Genomic DNA, 18788 nt, shown 5'->3' with positions numbered 1-18788 from the left:
CAACCATGTTATAATGGCATGTGATCTAAAGCATGCTTTGTAAAGAAATATATTCGAACCCGATTGCCTCATTCGGCAGCCGACTCTTCACAGCTTTGTGGTCCAGACCATTACGGTGTCCCCTGAGATTGGGAAACTCATTTCCCCTTAATATAGAGTCCAGGGTACAGTATTCTTGCGGGAAGCGGAATTTTTCCCCAACTAGTGCGGCTTTACGCTCAACTAATATGATCTGCGTCCTCTGATGTTTTCTCCATACTTTGTGGGATTCTTTTGTAAGAAGTTGGCCTGGCATATGCTGTCCACTATTCTAGTGGCACTTTGCACCAGTCCAAACGACCCTTATTGATGGTAGGTTTAAAGACAACCTATATAGAAAGCTAGCCTAGTGATAGCTGTGGAGAGCAGCCTTCAGGCTAAGTCTTGAAGGAATCTAAAGCAGCTTGTTTGATCAGTCTATAATCTCATGAATGACCTAAAGAAAGGAGAACCACACCAGGAATATATATAAAATATGTATTTATTCTAAACACATCCCTCTAGTCTCTTTATGAGGCTAGAGGCAAAAGTACATTCAGTAAACTTAATTAGCACACAGTAAAGTAGCACAATATACGTTGAAACCTAGGGGTGTACCAAACCATATATTAAGAAAGTGGTATAAGAACCACAACTGACATGGATACAAGGCCTAGACCCTTTAGAACTACTGGGGCTACCAGTAACCACCCAAGGTAGTGACACAGTGAACCCACCGGGGACGTGTGCAGTGTCTAAACACAGCCCTGAATCACCATTAACTTCTATGGGAAAGTCGCGGTTGGAAATTTAAACATTAAGGACACTTAGAAGAGGACTTGGAGCACACCCCTTTAGAACTACAAGGTTCTAGAGTAGGGGTGGGCGGCCAGCTACGCTCCGTGCACGGAGTGTGCGTAGTGCCGCCTACTCTGCATTTTGCGGAGCTGGCGTAGCCAGGCGGCACTACGCACGCTCCGCAGACGGAGCGTAGCTGGCCGCCACCCGCCTCCCTCCCGCCCTCCCTAGATACTTTCAAATAAAGCAATTAAATAATTTAAAAAGCACTTACCTTGCCGCCGCTGCCCGCCGCGTCCCCGGGGCTCGTTATCTTCCGTCTTCCGTCTTCTTTAGTAATGCGCATGCGCGGGCGGCCGCGCATGCGCATTTTCACGAGAAAATGCGCATGCGCGGCCGCCCGCGCATGTGCATTACTAAAGAAGACGGAAGATAGCGAGCCCCGGGGACGCGGCGGGCAGCGGCGGCAAGGTAAGTGCTTTTTAAATTATTTGATTGCTTTATTTGAAAGTATTTAGGGATGGCGGGAGGGAGGCGGGTGGCGGGGCTGGCGGCCAGTGGTGTTTGCGGAGTGGGGCTACGCGGAGTGCGGAGGTGGGCGTAGTTTCTCGCCCACTTCGCGTAGCTCCGCGAAGCCCCACTCCGCCAACTCCGCCCAGGGTTATTCTAGAGTCAACACCCACAGGAGCACCGGAGTACTCCAGTTACCTCACCCAGGAAAGCCGGGTGCATAGGTGTCTTTTCGTGTCTGGTTTCGTCGTCGATTTCAATGGCCAGCTGCTGCAAAGTGCTGCTGGCGACCAATTGGAAAGTGTCCGGTGGATCCAAGGGTGGATCAGAGATGTGAAGAACCTGAAAGTAGAGGGGACAGAGTCTGGGTCACTTGCCAGTGACCAGGAAGGCGATGAGCGGATGCCCACCGATGTCGGGTGATTTCAGGTGAAGAAGGGGAAGCTTGACTCTTCAACCACGAGGACCAGGAGGCTTTGACGACGACCAGGTGCTGGATTTGAGCTGTCCCACGAAGGATGTTGAGTGCTCCAGGGTCGGTTTCCAGATTGGACCCAAAAAGCCTTGGCAACTGCAACCCACGCAGAAAGCAGAGATTGGCTTTGGTGCAGTCCAGCAAGGTCTTAGGGACTCACCCTTTGGAGGGGAGTCAGGGCACATCTGGAGCAACCAGTAAAGCCCAAGGAAAAGAAGAGTTACCTTCGTGGGGGGCCCACCAGTCGACGGACCAGGGATTGCGAAGGGGCCTCGAGCAGAATTTATTTTCTAGAAATGTGAAATGTGCTCGTAATTCCAAACCTTGTTCGTTATAATCTCCTTCTCTGGCTGGATGCCAAATTAAATGTAAATGTCCATATTTCTGAAGCGCAAAGGTGTCAAGGAGCCCTCTTCCACCTGCCTAATAACAGACCAGATGCACTAGAAAGGCTGAGACTTTGAAAATGTAATCACTACTCCACCATTTGAAGACAAAAATTTGTTTCGAGATAGTGTTTTATATGGCAATTTCGGCTCATTTGGGCGCTGTAAATAAGATGTTACTCATACCCAATATACTGATCTCAGTAGGACGGAGGGTTGAGTTTGCACTTCCGGATTTAGAATCATGGGAACGCAGATCAGGAATGTATAGTGGATCAGGCATGCAACGCCAATTGGACTGAAAGGGCTTCAGCCCCCCCCTGTTGTGTGTGGCATCCCGGGATGAGACAACTTCCCGGGCACTCGCACAGCCGCACCCGAGCACTTCTCAAGTCTTTTAAAGACCTTTTGCTTGTTAATGAGGCTTTGATGGTTTTCACCTCTTCTTATGGCCTCTGCAGCTCCTTTCTGCCTTTTGCTTGAAGAATCAGACCCCCCTCTCCCACCCCCAACGAAATTCTTTCTTAGCCTCCCTCTGAAATTTGACTCTAGGTACACCTCTGTGGTGGATGGATGGATGCGTAAAGAGGACGGAGGGTATAATGTATGGCATGGTAGAACAGTTAATAGATAGAGGAATAGATAAATTATTAGAAAGCGGAAGGGACTCACTGGTCTTGCTCAGCGCCATTAGATGTTTGAGTAAACTATTTCTTTTCGGCTTCTCCATTAAATTCCATCTGTGCCTGTCAGTGCTTGGCATGTACCCACTAAGTGCACCACAGTGTGCAGGACGACCTCTCTGCCCATTTCCTCTCTGTTATTTTAAAATAAAGTTGCCTTGTTGTTTTCTTGTTTAGCGCGCACTGTTCATCTGGAGTTTCACGCTGGACGCCTTGATAACCTCACAGCGCAAACACTCTTTGCTGACATGACGTATTGGCTTTCTGAATTTCTACATGTAAAGCGTTTTTTAGGCATCGCTCTTGTAAGTACATTTGTCTGCGATCAGATGCTGCTGGCACATGACGCAGGCATCTGAAAAGGGAGTTTCCCAGTGGGAACTAACAGTCCGTCCATCACCACCCCTTTTTGTACCGCTTTGTTCGCCATAAATTGGCAGGGTATGCTCAGACGTGAGTCCCTTGCTCACTTTGCCACTGGATTCAAGCAAGCCGGGCTGAAGACGGCTCAAATGCCAGAAACCGGTCCTCGGAAGCTTGTTTCCGGTCCAGGGAAGGTATGGCTTGGCTGTTCGGGCTGGGCTGTTCCCATGAGGCAGCGTCAGACTGATTTGCATATGGCCATGTCTGAACTGGGGTGGCAGAGTGGGCTAAAGAACGGTGATGGATTAAACCCAGATCTGTTGACTGGGTGTGAGTATTTGATTGGTTCAGATGCTCCGTCCATCACCACCCCCTTTTGTACCCCTTAAAATAAACAGACCTGCCCTCGTAACAGCCACGTCGAATGGAAAACAAAGCTGCGTTAACAAACTCCTTGCAGAGAGGCCGAGCAGTGCAATGGAGGGAACATGGGGACAAAACAACTGAGCCACTTTCGTGGCTCTGCCACAGACCTGCTGTGTGAGCCTGAGGAAGGTCAACCCTGATCCATAACCTCGCCAACCTCTGACTGAAGCAACTCGTTACAACGCCCACCCACTCCATCGGCCACACGCTCGACCCCGTCTTCTCCTCAAGCCTGCACGTCTCCGTCAGCCACTCCACTGAACTCCTCTGGACCGATCACTGCTGCATCCACTTCGCCTTCCAGAAACCCATCACACACCACCGCACACAACAGATCCCCCGCCAAGATTTGAAAATGAGTGCCAGGTGGACATCACACACAGCCGCCAACTAAAATGGGATATTTGGTGTTACTTTCTGATTCAGACGAATCATTGCTGAATTAAAGTAAAATCAATTGCTAAAATAAGATATATGTGCACTTTTCTTCTTGAAAAGGAAATGTCAAGTCATTTGAAAAAAGTTCCTTTTGAGGAAGCTTGTTGCGACGTATGTAATCGGAAATTCGACCCCCTAAATATTTAATTTATCGATTGTTTTTAGCAGGAGCTTTCGGATAGTTCCTACTTTAATGTTAGTGGCACGGTTTAGAGGGTGTGTGCAATAATTTGAGAGGCAGTGTGTGTGAGTGTGAAACCGGCAAATGTGTTTTTATCTCCACTTTTCACAATGGTGTTGCTAGGAGGGAGCGCATAGACGGGCAGAATAGTGTCACTCTGCTAACAGTTTAGATGCCTGTGTAGCAGGGGAGCTACCCCAGGTGTGTAAAAAATCTCACCTGAGGGAGAGTGGGTCTCCCCGGGAGAGAGAGATCTACCTCCCTGCCAGGTGAGTGTAGAGCATCCTATTCCAGAGAGGATTTGTTGTTAGAGGAGGGAGTACTGCTCTCTCCAGCGTGTGCGCACCACTCGCGGGTGCACTCCTCCGCCTCTCTCTCCCGCTGCAGCGCAAGGTTTCATTTGTCTCACACATTTGCTCTATTGGTTCTCTTGGTTGTGTTTTCATGTTCTCGTTCTTCTTCCTTGCCTTTCACTTATTCCTTTGCAGCCCTTCCTCTTTCCTCATTTTATCTATTGTATTCTTGTAGCTTCTCTTTCTGTATCACGTTGACTCTCTCCTTGCTTTACTTTGCTTGTTTAGTTACTTTCCTCAGTCGTTCCCTTTTCTTTCCATTTCAATGTCCATCTGTTCTCTTTCCGCCCTGTTTTCTAAGCCACGTCTGCTTTATACCGCATCCGTCAGCGCCACCACCGCATCCGTCAGCGCCACCACCGCATCCGTCAGCGCCACCACCGCATCCGTCAGCGCCACCACCGCATCAGTCAGCGCCACCACCGCATCAGTCAGCGCCACCACCGCATCAGTCAGCGTCACCACCGCATCAGTCAGCGCCACCACCGCATCACTCGGTACTACAACAATATCACCCAGCACCACCACAGCATCACTCCGCATCATCGCCTTTGCACTAGTACACCACCACATCATCATCATCACTCAGCAAGACCGGAGTATCATTCAGCATCACATCAGCATTGTCTCCGCACCAGTCACCACCACCACCACCACTACCACCTCAGCATCACTCAGCACCACCTCAGCCTGCTCTTGGAATCTGGCATCTGTTGATTCTCCCCTAACATCTGGCCGCTGCTAGTGTTATAATACAGGATCTGAAAGAAACATGTTAGTGTTATATTCCTTACCTTAGAACATCCCCAGGCGTCAGACTGGATCCAGAAAGTATTCGTCAGCAGTACCCCTGCACGTCGGTAGGCGTCGTGATCGCGGGGATGATGTAGTCTGAGTACTTAAGAACCGCACTCGCGCGCTGACGTCAGTTCTTCTGTTTTCCGCACCAGAAAGTGCAGATCCAGGAAGAGCTAGTATCCTTAGTCACTTTTTGACTAACCTTTTGATCTTTTTGACATCTCTTTTCGAGTTGATTTCGACTCAGAGTGCCGGTAGGGATGCCTGGTTTCAAGCCGTGTGACACCTGTCACTGCCTGATGTCTGTTACTGACCCCCATCGCCGGTGCCTCTACTGCCTAGAGGCCGACCACGATGACAAGTCGTGCCCCGACTGCCGGGCCTTGACGTCGAAGGCTAGGCAGGAGCAGTCCTGCAAGCTCCTTGAGATCTGGCAGTCGGTTCCGCGCCGCTCGAGGTCCCGGTCGACGAGGAAGTCGAGGGGCCGGTAGCAGAGCCGGAACCCGCACCGTTCGTCGGGCTCCAAGTCCTCGCATTCAGGTAAGTCGAGGCACTCTAAAAAGAAGTCAAAGCGACATTGCTCTTCTGACTCCCCTCGCCGGTAGCACGAGTCTGCAGAGGGTTCGGGTGGCACCACCTGCTTCTCTGCTGCAGGCTTCGCATCCGGTCCCATACTTTCCGGTCCCTGGATTGCATGCAACGCCGGAGGAGGTTCATGATTTCCTCGTGGCCATGAGGATTCACTTCCCTCTGTCGAGGCCTACCAGCGTGCCTTCGGGCCCGTAGACCTGACTATGGGCCCTAGCGGCTTCGGCCCAACACTGTCGTCGACTTTGGTCCTGACGCCGCAGGGCCCCGGGGGATCCAGGCCTGGATCCCGGTCCTCGCCAGTCAGCGCCACCACTGCATCAGTCCGCGCCACCACAGCATCAGTCAGCGCCACCACAGCATCACTCGGTCCTACAATAATATCACCCAGCACCACCACTGCTCCTGGCTAGCCTTCGACGTCAAGGCCCGGCAGTCGGGGCACGACTTGTCATCGTGGTCGGCCCCTAGGCTCCAAGTCCTCACATTCAGGTAAGTCGAGGCACTCTAAAAAGAAGTCAAAGCGACATTGCTCTTCTGACTCCCCTCGCCGGTAGCACGACTCTGCTGAGGGTTCGGGTGGCACCACCTGCTTCTCTGCTGCAGGCTTCGCATCCGGTCCCATACTTTCCGGTCCCTGGATTGCATTCAACGCCGGAGGAGGTTCATGATTTCCTCGTGGCCATGAGGATTCACTTCCCTCTGTCGAGGCCTACCAGCGTGCCTTCGGGCCCGTAGACCTGACTATGGGCCCTAGCGGCTTCGGCCCAACACTGTCGTCGACTTTGGTCCTGACGCCGCAGGGCCCCGGGGGATCCAGGCCTGGATCCCGGTCCTCGCCAGTCAGCGCCACCACTGCATCAATCCGCGCCACCACAGCATCAGTCAGCGCCACCACAGCATCAGTCAGCGCCACCACAGCATCACTCGGTCCTACAACAATATCACCCAGCACCACCACTGCTCCTGCCTAGCCTTCGACGTCAAGGCCCGGCAGTCGGGGCACGACTTGTCATCGTGGTCGGCCCCTAGGCAGTAGAGGCACCGGCGATGGGGGTCGGTAACAGACATCAGTCGTGCCCCGACTGCCGGGCCTTGACGTCGAAGGCTAGGCAGGAGCAGTCCTGCAAGCTCCTCGATCTGGCAGTCGGTTCCGCGCCGCTCGAGGTCCCGGTCGACGAGTAAGTCGAGGGGCCGGTCACAGAGCCGGAACCCGCACCGTTCGTCGGGCTCCAAGTCCTCGCATTCAGGTAAGTCGAGGCACTCTAAAAAGAAGTCAAAGCGACATTGCTCTTCTGACTCCCCTCGCCGGTCGCACGACTCTGCTGAGAGTTCGGGTGGCACCACCCGCTTCTCTGCTGCAGGCTTCGCATCCGGTCCCATACCATTCGGTCCCTGGATTGCATGCAATGCCGGAGGAGGTTCATGATTTCCTCGTGGCCATGAGGACTCAATTCCCTCTGTCGAGGCCTACCAGCGTGCCTTCGGGGCCCGTAGACCTGACTAGGGGCCCTAGCGTCTTCGGCCCAACACCGTCGTCGACTTTGGTCCTGACGCCGCAGGGCCCCGGGGATCCAGGCCTGGATCCCGGTCCTCGCCAGTTGACCTCACGACTCCTCGGCTGGTGCCGACCCAATGGTGTCATTCCCGGTGCCGTCCTCAGAATCAGCCCCGGTCTGGGTCTGGCATCGGAGCGTCGCCGCTCGGCACCGTCTCCGGCGTTGGTGGGTGAGCAATTCCCCCAATGACCCGGCTCCATCATTTTTGCCTGTTTATCAGAACACGGATGAAGGGGAGGACTGGGAGGGGTCTGAGAACCCTCTGGCACAACAGTGCCAGGTAATTCAGGACTGGGCAGATGAGCTGGCGGAGGCCAGTGGTCTTGAAACATCGCCTGACACTGCATTCATCTCTCCTCCCTCTGTGGCTACAGAGGAGGGTGCTACATATGGTGTGGTGTTGCACAGGGCAGCTAAGGCCTTGGCTCTTGAGCTACCTGCTGTGGCTGGGAGGACTAATGTACTCATCGAGGTGCTTCAACTGCCAGTAAGCTTATCGGAGCCTTTGCTGCCGTTCAATGAGCCCCTCACGGACGTTCTGATGGGCACATGGTCCAAGCCCTCCACAGGGCCCCCTGTGGATGGGAACGTGGCCCAACGCCACCGCCTGGCACCGGGCGACCCCTGCTGTTCTCCTCACTTAGTCTGGGGTTGCGGTCTATCAACACTGCATGCCTTTTGGGCCGTTACACCCACTCTTTGTGGGATACGGTTGCAGACTTGCTGCCCCAGTGCTTTAGGAGGCCCAAGCACGGCTCACCCAGGCTCTTGATGAGGGGCGGGATGCAGCACGATATTCCATCGGATGTGGACTTGATACCACGGACTCACTGGGCAGAGCGATTTCCACGACTGTGGCGATCCGTCGCCACGCCTGGCTGAGTTCCGCCAAGTTTTTCGGGGGGGGTCAAGGCTCATGGACATGCCCTTCGATGGCCGTCGCCTTTTTGGCGACAAAGCAGACCATGTTCTTGAGCGGTTCAAGGACTCCAGGGGTAAGGCCAAGTCCTTGGGCCTTTCGGGCCAGCAGACTTCTGATTTTTGCCCCTTTTGTGGCCAAGGAAGGGGCGCCCCACACGTTTGTCAGGCCACAGGCCGCAGAACCAGCCTCAACTCGGTCGCGGACGTGGTAGCCTCTGTAGCGGTGCAGGGGGACAAAGGCATGGTCAGTCCACATCCACTCCCGCAGCATCTGCCTCAAAGCCTTCCGAGTTTTCAGGCCCATTCGACGCCAGTGGGGGGGCAGAGTTCGCCATTACCTCCTTTGGACAGGTGGGTGCTGCAAATCGTCCGAAGGGGCTACTTCACCCCGTTCGAGGCTACCCCTCCAGCCATGCCACCGCATGCCGGTGCATCACTTGCAGCTTCTGCAGGAGGAAGTTACAGCCCTCTTGGCCAAGGGAGCCATCGAGCGCCTTCCTGGGCCAGAAGTAGAACGTGGTTGCTACTCACTACTTTCTGGTTCCCAAAAAGGGCAAAAGGGCCCTGCGCCCTATCTAGGACCACCGGAGCGTCAACAGCTTTCTCCGCAAGGAGAAGTTCAAGATGCTAACTTTAGCTCAGGTCTTGGCTGCCCTAGACCCTGGGGACTGGATGGTAGTGTTGGACTTGCAGGACGCATATTTCCACTTCCCCGTCCCGACGGCCCACCAGCGTTACCTGCGGTTCACGTTAGGCCACAAGCACTTTCAGTTTATCGTGCTCCCCTTCGGCCTCACCAGTGCCCCTCGGGTGTTCACGAAAGTGATGGCGGTGGTCGCAGCTCATCTGCACAGATCAGGGGTTCCAGTCTTCCCCTTTTGTCGATGATTGGTTGTTGGAGGCGGGCTCACCCCAGACAGTCGTCTCCCACCTCAAGACTCCGGCCGATCTCCTGCACTCGCTGGGGTTCTCCATCAACGTGCCGAGGTCACACCTGTCCCCCTCTCAGAAGCTCCTCTTCATCGGAGCGGTTCTGAACTCGGCGCAGTTTCAGGTTTATACTCCAGAGCAGCGGGTTCGGGATATTCAGGCTTTGATTCCGATCTTTCGGCTTTTATCCTGAGTTTCGATCAGGCTGACGCTGCGGCTCCTGAGGCTGATGACCTCCTGCATCCTGCTGGTACATCACGCCAGGTGGCGGATTAGGGCTCTGCAGAGGGACCTAAAGTTCTAGTGGGCACAGCATCAGGGCAACCTGTCCGACCACGTCCTGATCTCTGAGGGCACTGTAAGTCAGTTGCAGTGGTGGCTCACGGACCGCGATTGGGTCAGTGGCAGATCCCTCTCTCTACGCCAACCGGAGCACACAGTGGTGACGGATGCGTCCCTCCTGGGATAGGGGGGGCCACATGGGAGAGGCAGAAATCAGAGGCCTCTGGTCTCCGGCGTAGTCACGGCTCCATATCAACCTTCTGGAGCTGCGGGCGATCCGACTTGCACTGAAGGCATTCCTTCCCTCTGTCCGGGGAAGTGTAGTGCAAGTGTTCACGGACAACACCACCGCCATTTGTTACTGCAACAAACAGGGCGGGTGGGGTTGTGGACCCTTTGTCAGGAGGCTTTGTGCTTCTGGACATGGCTGGAATACCAGGGCATCAACCTGGTGGCTCAACACCTGGCAGGTTCCTTGAACGCCAGGGCGGACGAACTCAGCTGCCGGTGCATGATGGATAACGAATGGCGTCTGAACTCTGACGTGGATCTAGGTCTCTTTCAGCAGTGGGGAGAGCCTTGGTTAGATCTATTCGCCACTAAAGAGGACGCTCAATGTCATCAGTTCTGCGCATTGGAATTTCCAAGGCGGCACTCACTCGGCGACGCTTTTCATCGCGAGTGGAGCTGCGGTCTGTTGTACGCCTTTCTGCCTATACCACTTCTGCTCAGAGTGCTGAAGAAGATCCGACGCGACCGGGCCCAAGTCATCCTTGTGGCTCCGGACTGTGGACGAAGATACTGGAATCCCGAGCTACTCCGTATGTCAGTCGATCCCCCGATTTGTCTGCCTCTTCAGGAGGACCTTCTGTCGCAGCAACAGGGGACGGTCCTCCATCCGAACCTGTCAAGTCTCCACCTACATGCGTGGAGATTGAACGGCGACAGTTGAGGCCATTTGACTTGCCTCCTGAAGTCTGTGATGTGGTTCTGGCAGCCAGGCGTCCTTCCACTAAAACTGTATACGCCTGCAGGTGGAGCAAATTTTTGGCATGGTGCACAGCAAAGGCTGTGGATCCACTTTCTACCCCTCTTTCAGAGGTTCTCCTCTTCCTTCTTTCTCTTGCCCAGCAGGGCTCTTCTCTGGGCACTATCAAAGGCTATCTCTCGGTCATTTCAGCCTTCTAAAAGCTTCCTGATTAGCCTTCTCTTTTCAAGTCCCCTGTTGTAAATAGATTCTTGAAAGGCATCACACACATAATCCCACCTGTTCCTTTTGTGATGCCTCGGTGGGAGTTGAACTTAGTACTTACTTATCTGATGTGCGCTCCTTTTGAGCTTCTTCATAATTGTCCTCTTCGTCTTCTGACTCTTAAAACTGCTTTCCCAGTTGCCATAACCTCTGCCAGAAGAGTGAGTGAGCTCCAGGCTCTGTCTTCTAAGCCTCCTTTTCTCTCTGTCCATCCGGACATGGTTGTTCTGAGGACTCATCCTTTTTTCCTGCTCAAGGTGGTTACGGCCTTTCACATTGGGCAGTCTATCACCTTGCCCACCTTCATTCCACCTCTGCATCCCTCGAAAGAGGAAGAGAGGCTCCACCGCTCGAGCCTGCCCAGGCGAGGTCGCCCCACCTACGACGCTCCTGCCTGCTACTGCCAGCACGCTGCCCTCCTGCCGGCTGCCCTGCTGACGGCTGCGCTCTTCCTGCTACCTCCGTCTTCACCGCTGCCTGCCTTCCACTGCGTGCCTGGTTCCCCTGTCGCCTGGTGCTTCCCCGTTTTTTTTTTCTGTACCTCCCCCGCCCGCCGCCTGGTCACCCTTCCTTCCGTTTCCCTCTCCCCCGCTTCGGCTGCCCTCCGGGGTGCTCTTGCCGCCTTCTTCCCGCCACTGCCCTCTGGCGCTCCGCCCCCCCTCATGCTCATTGGCCGCCCCGCTCCCACCACCCAGCTGAACCATCCTCCCGGCTCCTCACTTAAGGAGTCCCAGCGCAGTTTTCTGGAGTGACCGCTCGAGCCTGCCCAGGCGAGGTCGCCCCACCTACGACGCTCCTGCCTGCTACTGCCAGCACGCTGCCCTTCTGCCGGCTGCCCTGCTGACGGCTGCGCTCTTCCTGCTACCTCCGTCTTCACCGCTGCCTGCCTGCCTTCCACTGCGTGCCTGGTTCCCCTGTCGCCAGTTGCTTCCCCGTTTTTTTTTTTTCTGTACCCCTGCTGTGTGCCTGTTGCCTCCGCCGCCTGGTCACCCTTCCTTCCGTTTCCCTCTCCCCCGCTTCGGCTGCCCTCCGGGGTGCTCTTGCCGCCTTCTTCCCGCCACTGCCCTCTGGCGCTCCGCCTCCCCTCCTGCCCATTGGCCGCCCCGCTCCTGCCACCCAGCTGAACCGCCCTCCGGGCTCCTCACTTATGACGCCCCCAGAGCGACCGCGCAGCGGGAGCGCCGATTGAGCGCCGAAGGTGCGCCAAAGGTAAGCCCGTCCGCGCCTGGACCGCGCCCAGTGCCAGGACCCCTGGACCCCGCAGACCCCAGCCCACCCGCCGGACGTACGACGCCGCCTCCCTCAACGCACTCAACACCGGCCGAATCCCGGGATGCTACCGAGCCACCCTGAGACGAACCCACGGACCCTTCAGCTGCCACGCCTGCAAGTTCACCTGCGTCCGGACCTGCACTACACCAGCACCCACCAAGCCGCACAACAGCAGCAACCACCTGAAGTGCATCCTCCTCAACACCCGCTCCGTCCACAGACACGCCATCGAACTCTGGAACCTCCTCGACACCACAGCTCCTGACGTCGCCTTCCTCACGGAAACCTGGATGAACGACTCCTCAGCGCCCGACATCGCCATCGCCATCACAGAGGGCTACAAGATCACCCGAAGAGACCGCGACAACCACACTGGAGGAGGCATCGCCATCATCTACAGGGACACCATCCGCATCAAGACCAACACCGACGACACCCTGACAACCGCCGAACACCTGCACTTCCAGATCCACACGGACCCCAAAACCACCCTCAGAGGCACCCTGATCTACCGACCCCCGGGACCACGCACACAATTCAGCGAGGACATCGCCGACTTCATCAGCCCGCTTGCCCTCCCCTCCGCCGACTACATCCTCCTGGGGGACATCAACTTCCACCTGGAGAACAACAACGACCGCAACACCATCACCCTGCTCGACAACCCCGCCACCCTCGGTCTCAAGCAGCTGGTGTCCACCCCCACCCACCTCGCCGGACACACACTCGACGCAGTCTTCTCATCCTGCAAAGACATCGTCTTCAGCCACGCCACCGGACTCCACTGGACGGACCACAGCTGCGTCCACTTCACCTTCAAAAGAACGACGATCCACCACCACCAGCAACAGGTTGCTCGAAGAAGCTGGAACAAGATCACAGCCGACCAGCTCGCCGCTTCCCTGAGCCAGCACCCTCCCGCCAGCTCAGCAAACCCCAGCCAGGCCGCCGACAACCTCACGAAGTGGATCAGCAACTGCGCGGACGAACTCGCCCCACTGAGGACCCCGCCCAGCAGACCTGGCAGCAAGAAGGCCCCAGGGTTCACCGACGAACTCAAGAGCTCCAAGAAGAACTGCCGAGCCCTCGAGAAAGCCTGGAGAAGGGAACCAACACCGGACAACATGACCACCCTCAAGCTTGCCACCCGGAAGCATCACCAACTGATCCGCGCCACCAAGAAAACTGCATTCAAGGACCGGCTGGACAACAACGCACACAACTGCAAGGAACTCTTCAACATCGTGAAAGAGCTCTCCAACCCCAACGCCGGCAACAACGACATCACCCCATCGCAAGACCTCTGCAACTCCCTCGCCTCCTACTTCCACAACAAGATCGCGGACATACACAACAGCTTCAGCACTCAACCGACGCACGCCACGACCGAACCACCGCCCCCCACCACCACCCTCCGCGCCTGGACTCCGATCAGCACCGAAGACACCGTCCGCACGATGAACTCCATCCACTCCGGATCTCCAACCGACCCCTGCCCTCACCACGTCTTCAACAAGGCCGACGCTGTCATCGCACCCCACCTGCGGGACATCATCAACACCTCCTTCGACACCGCCACCTTCCCGGAGAGCTGGAAGCATGCCGAACTCAGCTCCCTACTCAAGAAACCTACAGCGGACCCCACCGAACTCAAGAACTACCGCCCCATCTCGCTCCTCCCGTTTCCAGCCAAAGTCATCGAGAAGACCGTCAACAAGCAGCTGGCCGCCTTCCTCGAGACGAACGGATCCCTCGACCCCTCACAGTCTGGCTTCCGAGCCAACCACAGCACCGAGACCGCCCTCATCTCGGCCACCGATGACATCCGAGCCCTGATGGACAACGGAGAAACAGCGGCCCTCATCCTCCTAGACCTCTCCGCGGCCTTCGACACTGTCTGCCACCGCACCCTAGTGCAGCGCCTCAGCAACGTCGGAATCCAGGAGAGGGCACTGGAGTGGATCATCTCCTTCCTCGACGGAAGAACACAAAGAGTCCGACTACCACCGTCCAAGTCAGAGGCCACCGAAGTCATCTGCGGTTCCCTCAAGGATCCTCGCTGAGCCCCACCCTCTTCAACGTCTACATGAGCCCCCTCACGGCCATCGCACGCCAGCACAACCTCAACATCATCTCATACGCCGACGACACCCAGCTGATCCTCTCCCTGACCAACGACCCCGCCGCCGCCAGAGCTGACCTTCACGAAGGGATGAAACACGTAGCCGAGTGGATGACGACCAGCCGCCTGAAACTGAACTCGGACAAGACGGAGGTCCTCATCCTGGGCTCCTCGCCCTCCGCCTGGGACGACTCCTGGTGGCCCCCCGCCCTGGGCACCGCACCCAAACCGACAGACCACGCACGGAACCTGGGCGTCATCCTGGACTCCTCCCTCTCCATGACCAGACAAGTCAACGCCGTCTCCTCGTCGTGCTTCAACATCCTGCGCATGTTACGGAAGATCTTCCGGTGGATCCCCACCGAGACCAGGAAGACGGTCACCCAGGCCCTCGTCACCAGCCGACTGGACTACGGCAACGCCCTCTACGCCGGAACCACTGCCAAGCTCCAGAAGAGACTCAAGCGGATCCAGAACACCTCAGCCAGACTCATCCTCGACATCCCACGACACAGCCACATCTCCGGACATCTGAGAGACCTGCATTGGCTCCCCGTCAACAAATGAATCACCTTCCGTCTCCTCACCCACGCACACAAAGCCCTACACGATCAAGGCCCGAGCTACCTCAACAACCGCATCAACATCTACGCTCCCAAACGCCATCTCCGATCAGCCAGTCACGCCCTCGCCGCCGTCCCCCGCATCCGAAGAACGACAACAGGAGGAAGGTCCTTCTCCTAAATGTTACAAAAACAAAGAAGGATAAGGGGGGGGCCCAAGGGGATGAGTAGTTTATAGACCAAATGGTATCTTGTCCCCCAACTATACAGTTAAACACAAGAGAGATGCCACAGGTCTTTGTCTTCTTCAAATCTCATGCTGAACCCTTGTAGTATTCTGCATGCATAGATAGAACCAAGAGGTTACTATAGTTGAGAGGAAAAAGGCACAGGAGATATAGATGTAGATGTAGTTCCAAAAGTCAGAACCCATTGAAAAAGTACCCATCAGCCCACTCAATAGTGGAACTTCGTCATCTGGGATTTCGTATTTGGAATATGGTGTCCAAGACAGCCCTTCCTCAGAGAGATCTTGAGGCTAGCTGTGGACCCAAAGGTTGAACCTTCAACCATAGAGGATGACTGAGTTTAAGGCTGATAGTACTTAGTTGCAGTGCTCAAGAAAATTGTGAAAACAAAAAGATAGGAGGAAAAGTGATCCAAGTGATTAAAAATACCTATCTTGATGGCGATAAGAAAACTTTATTGGGTTTGCCCATCAAGTTGGTATTGCTAAAAGCAGAGTGATAATAGCGAAAAAATATATGCTATTTACCAAAGATGTTCAGTGGTCAACATGTTTCAGTCTCTGTCGGCTTTCGTCAGGACCTAGCACTCACTACTGCAACACTTACTTGTGCTGTGATAGACTACAGGCATTCTTAAAAATGATGTACCATCTCCTGTGAAGAAAGCAATAAAAAGCAATAAAAAAGGGGGGGAAAAAAACACACACAACCACACAGAGAAAAGTTATGGTTCTTGAGACATCCGTCATACACATATGTATATATCAATATGTGAATATTTCTTCCACTTACCCTAATTTTTGGGATTTGGAGCCTCACCTCACCTGGCAACGGCTCAGGATAAAGGAGGCCACGCACTATAAAAAACAAAATTCAAATCATGTGATTCAGTTCATCTCTCAAGTCGACCATCTCTTGATGGGTCGTTTTGTGCATCAAAGTATGTCATTCCTTGGTGAAGAAGGAGCCTCCTTTGGGGCTGCACGCCCATTCCACTTGGGCCACGGCAGCTACTACTGCCCTGGGTCGGGGGGTCCTCTTGCAGGACATCTGTCAGGCAGCTACGTGGGCCTCGCTGCACAAGTTTGCTAAGCACTACTGTCTGGACAGCCAAGTCCGGAGAGATGGCTTTTTTGACCGTTCCGTTCTCCAGGACTTCCTGGTATGATCTTGGTTCGCAGACCCACCACCGGGGTTGGTATTGCTGGGGTATCTATTCTAAGGTAAGGAATCTAACACTAACGTGTTTCTTTCAGATGCATAAGTTACTTCCCTTCGGTAACGATATATCTGTAAGAAATATTAGTTCATGTTAGATTCCTTACCGCCCCACCCATCCTCCCCGTTCTGCGAACCAATATCTAGGGTTAAAGCATCTCCCTTTGAGGGCCCTAGTTTCATGGCACCAGTTTCGGTTTCTTGCATGGCTCTGCGTTCCTGGCGCGGAAAGCTATGTACAGAACTGACGTCAGCACGCGAGGGCGGCGTCTTAGTCCTCCAACGACGTCATCCCGGTGATCACGACGACGGACGCGGAGCCGCAGAGGACGCCTACCGACGCGCAGGGGTACTGTTGACGAAAACTTTCCGGATCCAGTCTGCCGTCTGGGGATATTCTATGGTAAGGAATCTAACACTAACTAATGTTTCTTACTGATATATCGTTACCGAAGGTAAGTAACTTGTGCTACTAGTTCCCAACCATCACCCTCCGATTGTTTATGCCCCCACAAAAAAAAGCTTTAACAAACAACCATTGGAATAGGCAGAAACAAGTTGCCATCATTGCAAGAACAAAAGAAAACTCAGGACATTTTTTATTGTAAATACTTTTTTTAATATGGTCGTTCAGTTGTACATAATGCCATCTTGGTCATATATAAGGTAACAAAAATGCTTCTGATACTTTTTTATTATAACTTTTCAGCATGCTACACATCAGCCACACTTCTCTACAGCACAGCTTGAAGACATTGGCAAAGTCAATAGCTCTGGCTAAACAGTTATAAGGCCCTAAAGGCGAGATCTATTGGCTATGCTAATGCTTGTTAAAGTTTAACGTACAGCTCTGGCAGCCTGACCGAGCCATCCGTCAAACGTATATTTTAAGAACACCCAGAAGACGGGCCACCCACTTGTAAATCAAGCAGACTGACCATTATCTTGGCAGTAAGGGTACTCCGTCACTTTTGCAATGGAGTATCTTTACCACCAAGATATAAATATGTCCCTTAATCTTTTCTACAGGTTTTGTAGCTACCAAGGCAAAAACATAACCCATCTAGCTGGCCAAAATATGCCCTGCTGTGGAGGACTTTCCTAACGGCAACATTCAACAAAACAAGACGAAGAACCTGAAACGAGGCACTATTGTACTGTCTTAACTCATCAGAAAGCTTCATTATCAAGTGACTATCTTATGAGCACGATCCAGACGGAGGTGGACAAACTATAATATGTTGCTATAGTACTCGCTCAATGTCTTTTACTTAGCACAGCTATTTAAATCTCAATATTCGAAAAGAAAATCTGTATCTTGTATGAAAATATGTTGGTCTGTATTGTAGTATTTTTTATTAATCCCACAAAAAACGTTATGCTATAAAAAAATGGTATGTCCATTGAGAATCAAGATTAAATGTTTTATTTATGATTTATTTAGTGCTCCATTGCCAGATGTTTTCAGCTTCTATGTTGCTTCCAATAATCACATGTTTTCACCGGTATACTGACATCATATTGTTTTGTCTAGGAAGTCTTTAAAGAAGTAAGGATCCTGGATAATAGTGACACAAAGCATGAACTTGAAATTCAGACAAAACCCCGCAGGCTTCCAATCATGCGAAAATTTTACTCATTCTATCATGCACCCATTGTAAAATTCTGGTTCAACACTGTGAGTATTAATCATTTCCTCATTTATAAAACAGCATTCTTTAGATGTCACCTACTGCTTACCAGAATATGAAGTTTCCACTAATGGGCTGCCTTTTTTGTCTCCTCAATTTTTGCTTTGATCAGCTGTACATGCAGCACATTTTACTGTAAGTGTTTTGATGAAGTCAGCTATGTACTGAATTGTTCATAGTCACACTTAATGACTGTTTTGTTGTAATGTTGTTCATGTAATAGGTCTGAACTTGGTTGCTGAAGAGGAAGCTATTTAGGACATTTCTGGGGACAAGAGTGATGAGGTAGCTGATGTTAGAAATAAGTAGGCTTGCTGAATGAAAACATCTGCTTTATAATAAATACATAGATGAGCAGTTCATATCATACAATTTTAGTGGGTGCACACCAAACAGAGCCTTGACGATCACAGTGACTCGCCTAGAACTTCTGACTGGCTTCAACTTTTCACCTCTTCCTGATTGCCTTCCTACGCACTTTCCTTTCGTCCCTGCCGACAGCACTGACCATTCAACCTGCCCTGACTCTAAAGCCTGTCCAGATTGTTCCTTAAATGGGTGAGCACCTTTTTTAGGTCTGGCTTGACAGTACAGTTGTCGTATGACCTTTTGTGATCAAACTAAAAAAAGACATTTCAGTGTCTCGGGGTGCCTTTGTGCCTCCAAATGCAAGCTCATAAACAAGGGAGAAAGCCAAGGTTGTATTGCCTACA

At 53.2% G+C, this 18788-nt stretch overlaps 1 protein-coding gene across 1 annotated transcript in view; it reads left to right on the top strand.

Moving 5' to 3' along the window:
• Positions 1 to 18788, top strand: part of LOC147733678 (transient receptor potential cation channel subfamily M member 7-like) — a 1990815-nt gene that overhangs the window by 952581 nt on the left and 1019446 nt on the right. Inside the window, exon 19 of the mRNA XM_086958252.1 lies at positions 17919 to 18062. Within this exon, the coding sequence (XP_086814378.1) occupies positions 17919 to 18062 (144 nt within the window). The remainder of the gene's footprint in view (positions 1 to 17918; positions 18063 to 18788) is intronic.

The sequence above is a fragment of the Lissotriton vulgaris genome, chromosome 2_1 (assembly GCF_964263255.1).
Source record: "Lissotriton vulgaris chromosome 2_1, aLisVul1.2, whole genome shotgun sequence".
Taxonomy (NCBI): domain Eukaryota; kingdom Metazoa; phylum Chordata; class Amphibia; order Caudata; family Salamandridae; genus Lissotriton; species Lissotriton vulgaris.
The sequence above is the reverse complement of the archived record's forward strand: the minus strand, read 5'-3'. Positions and strand labels throughout refer to the sequence as shown.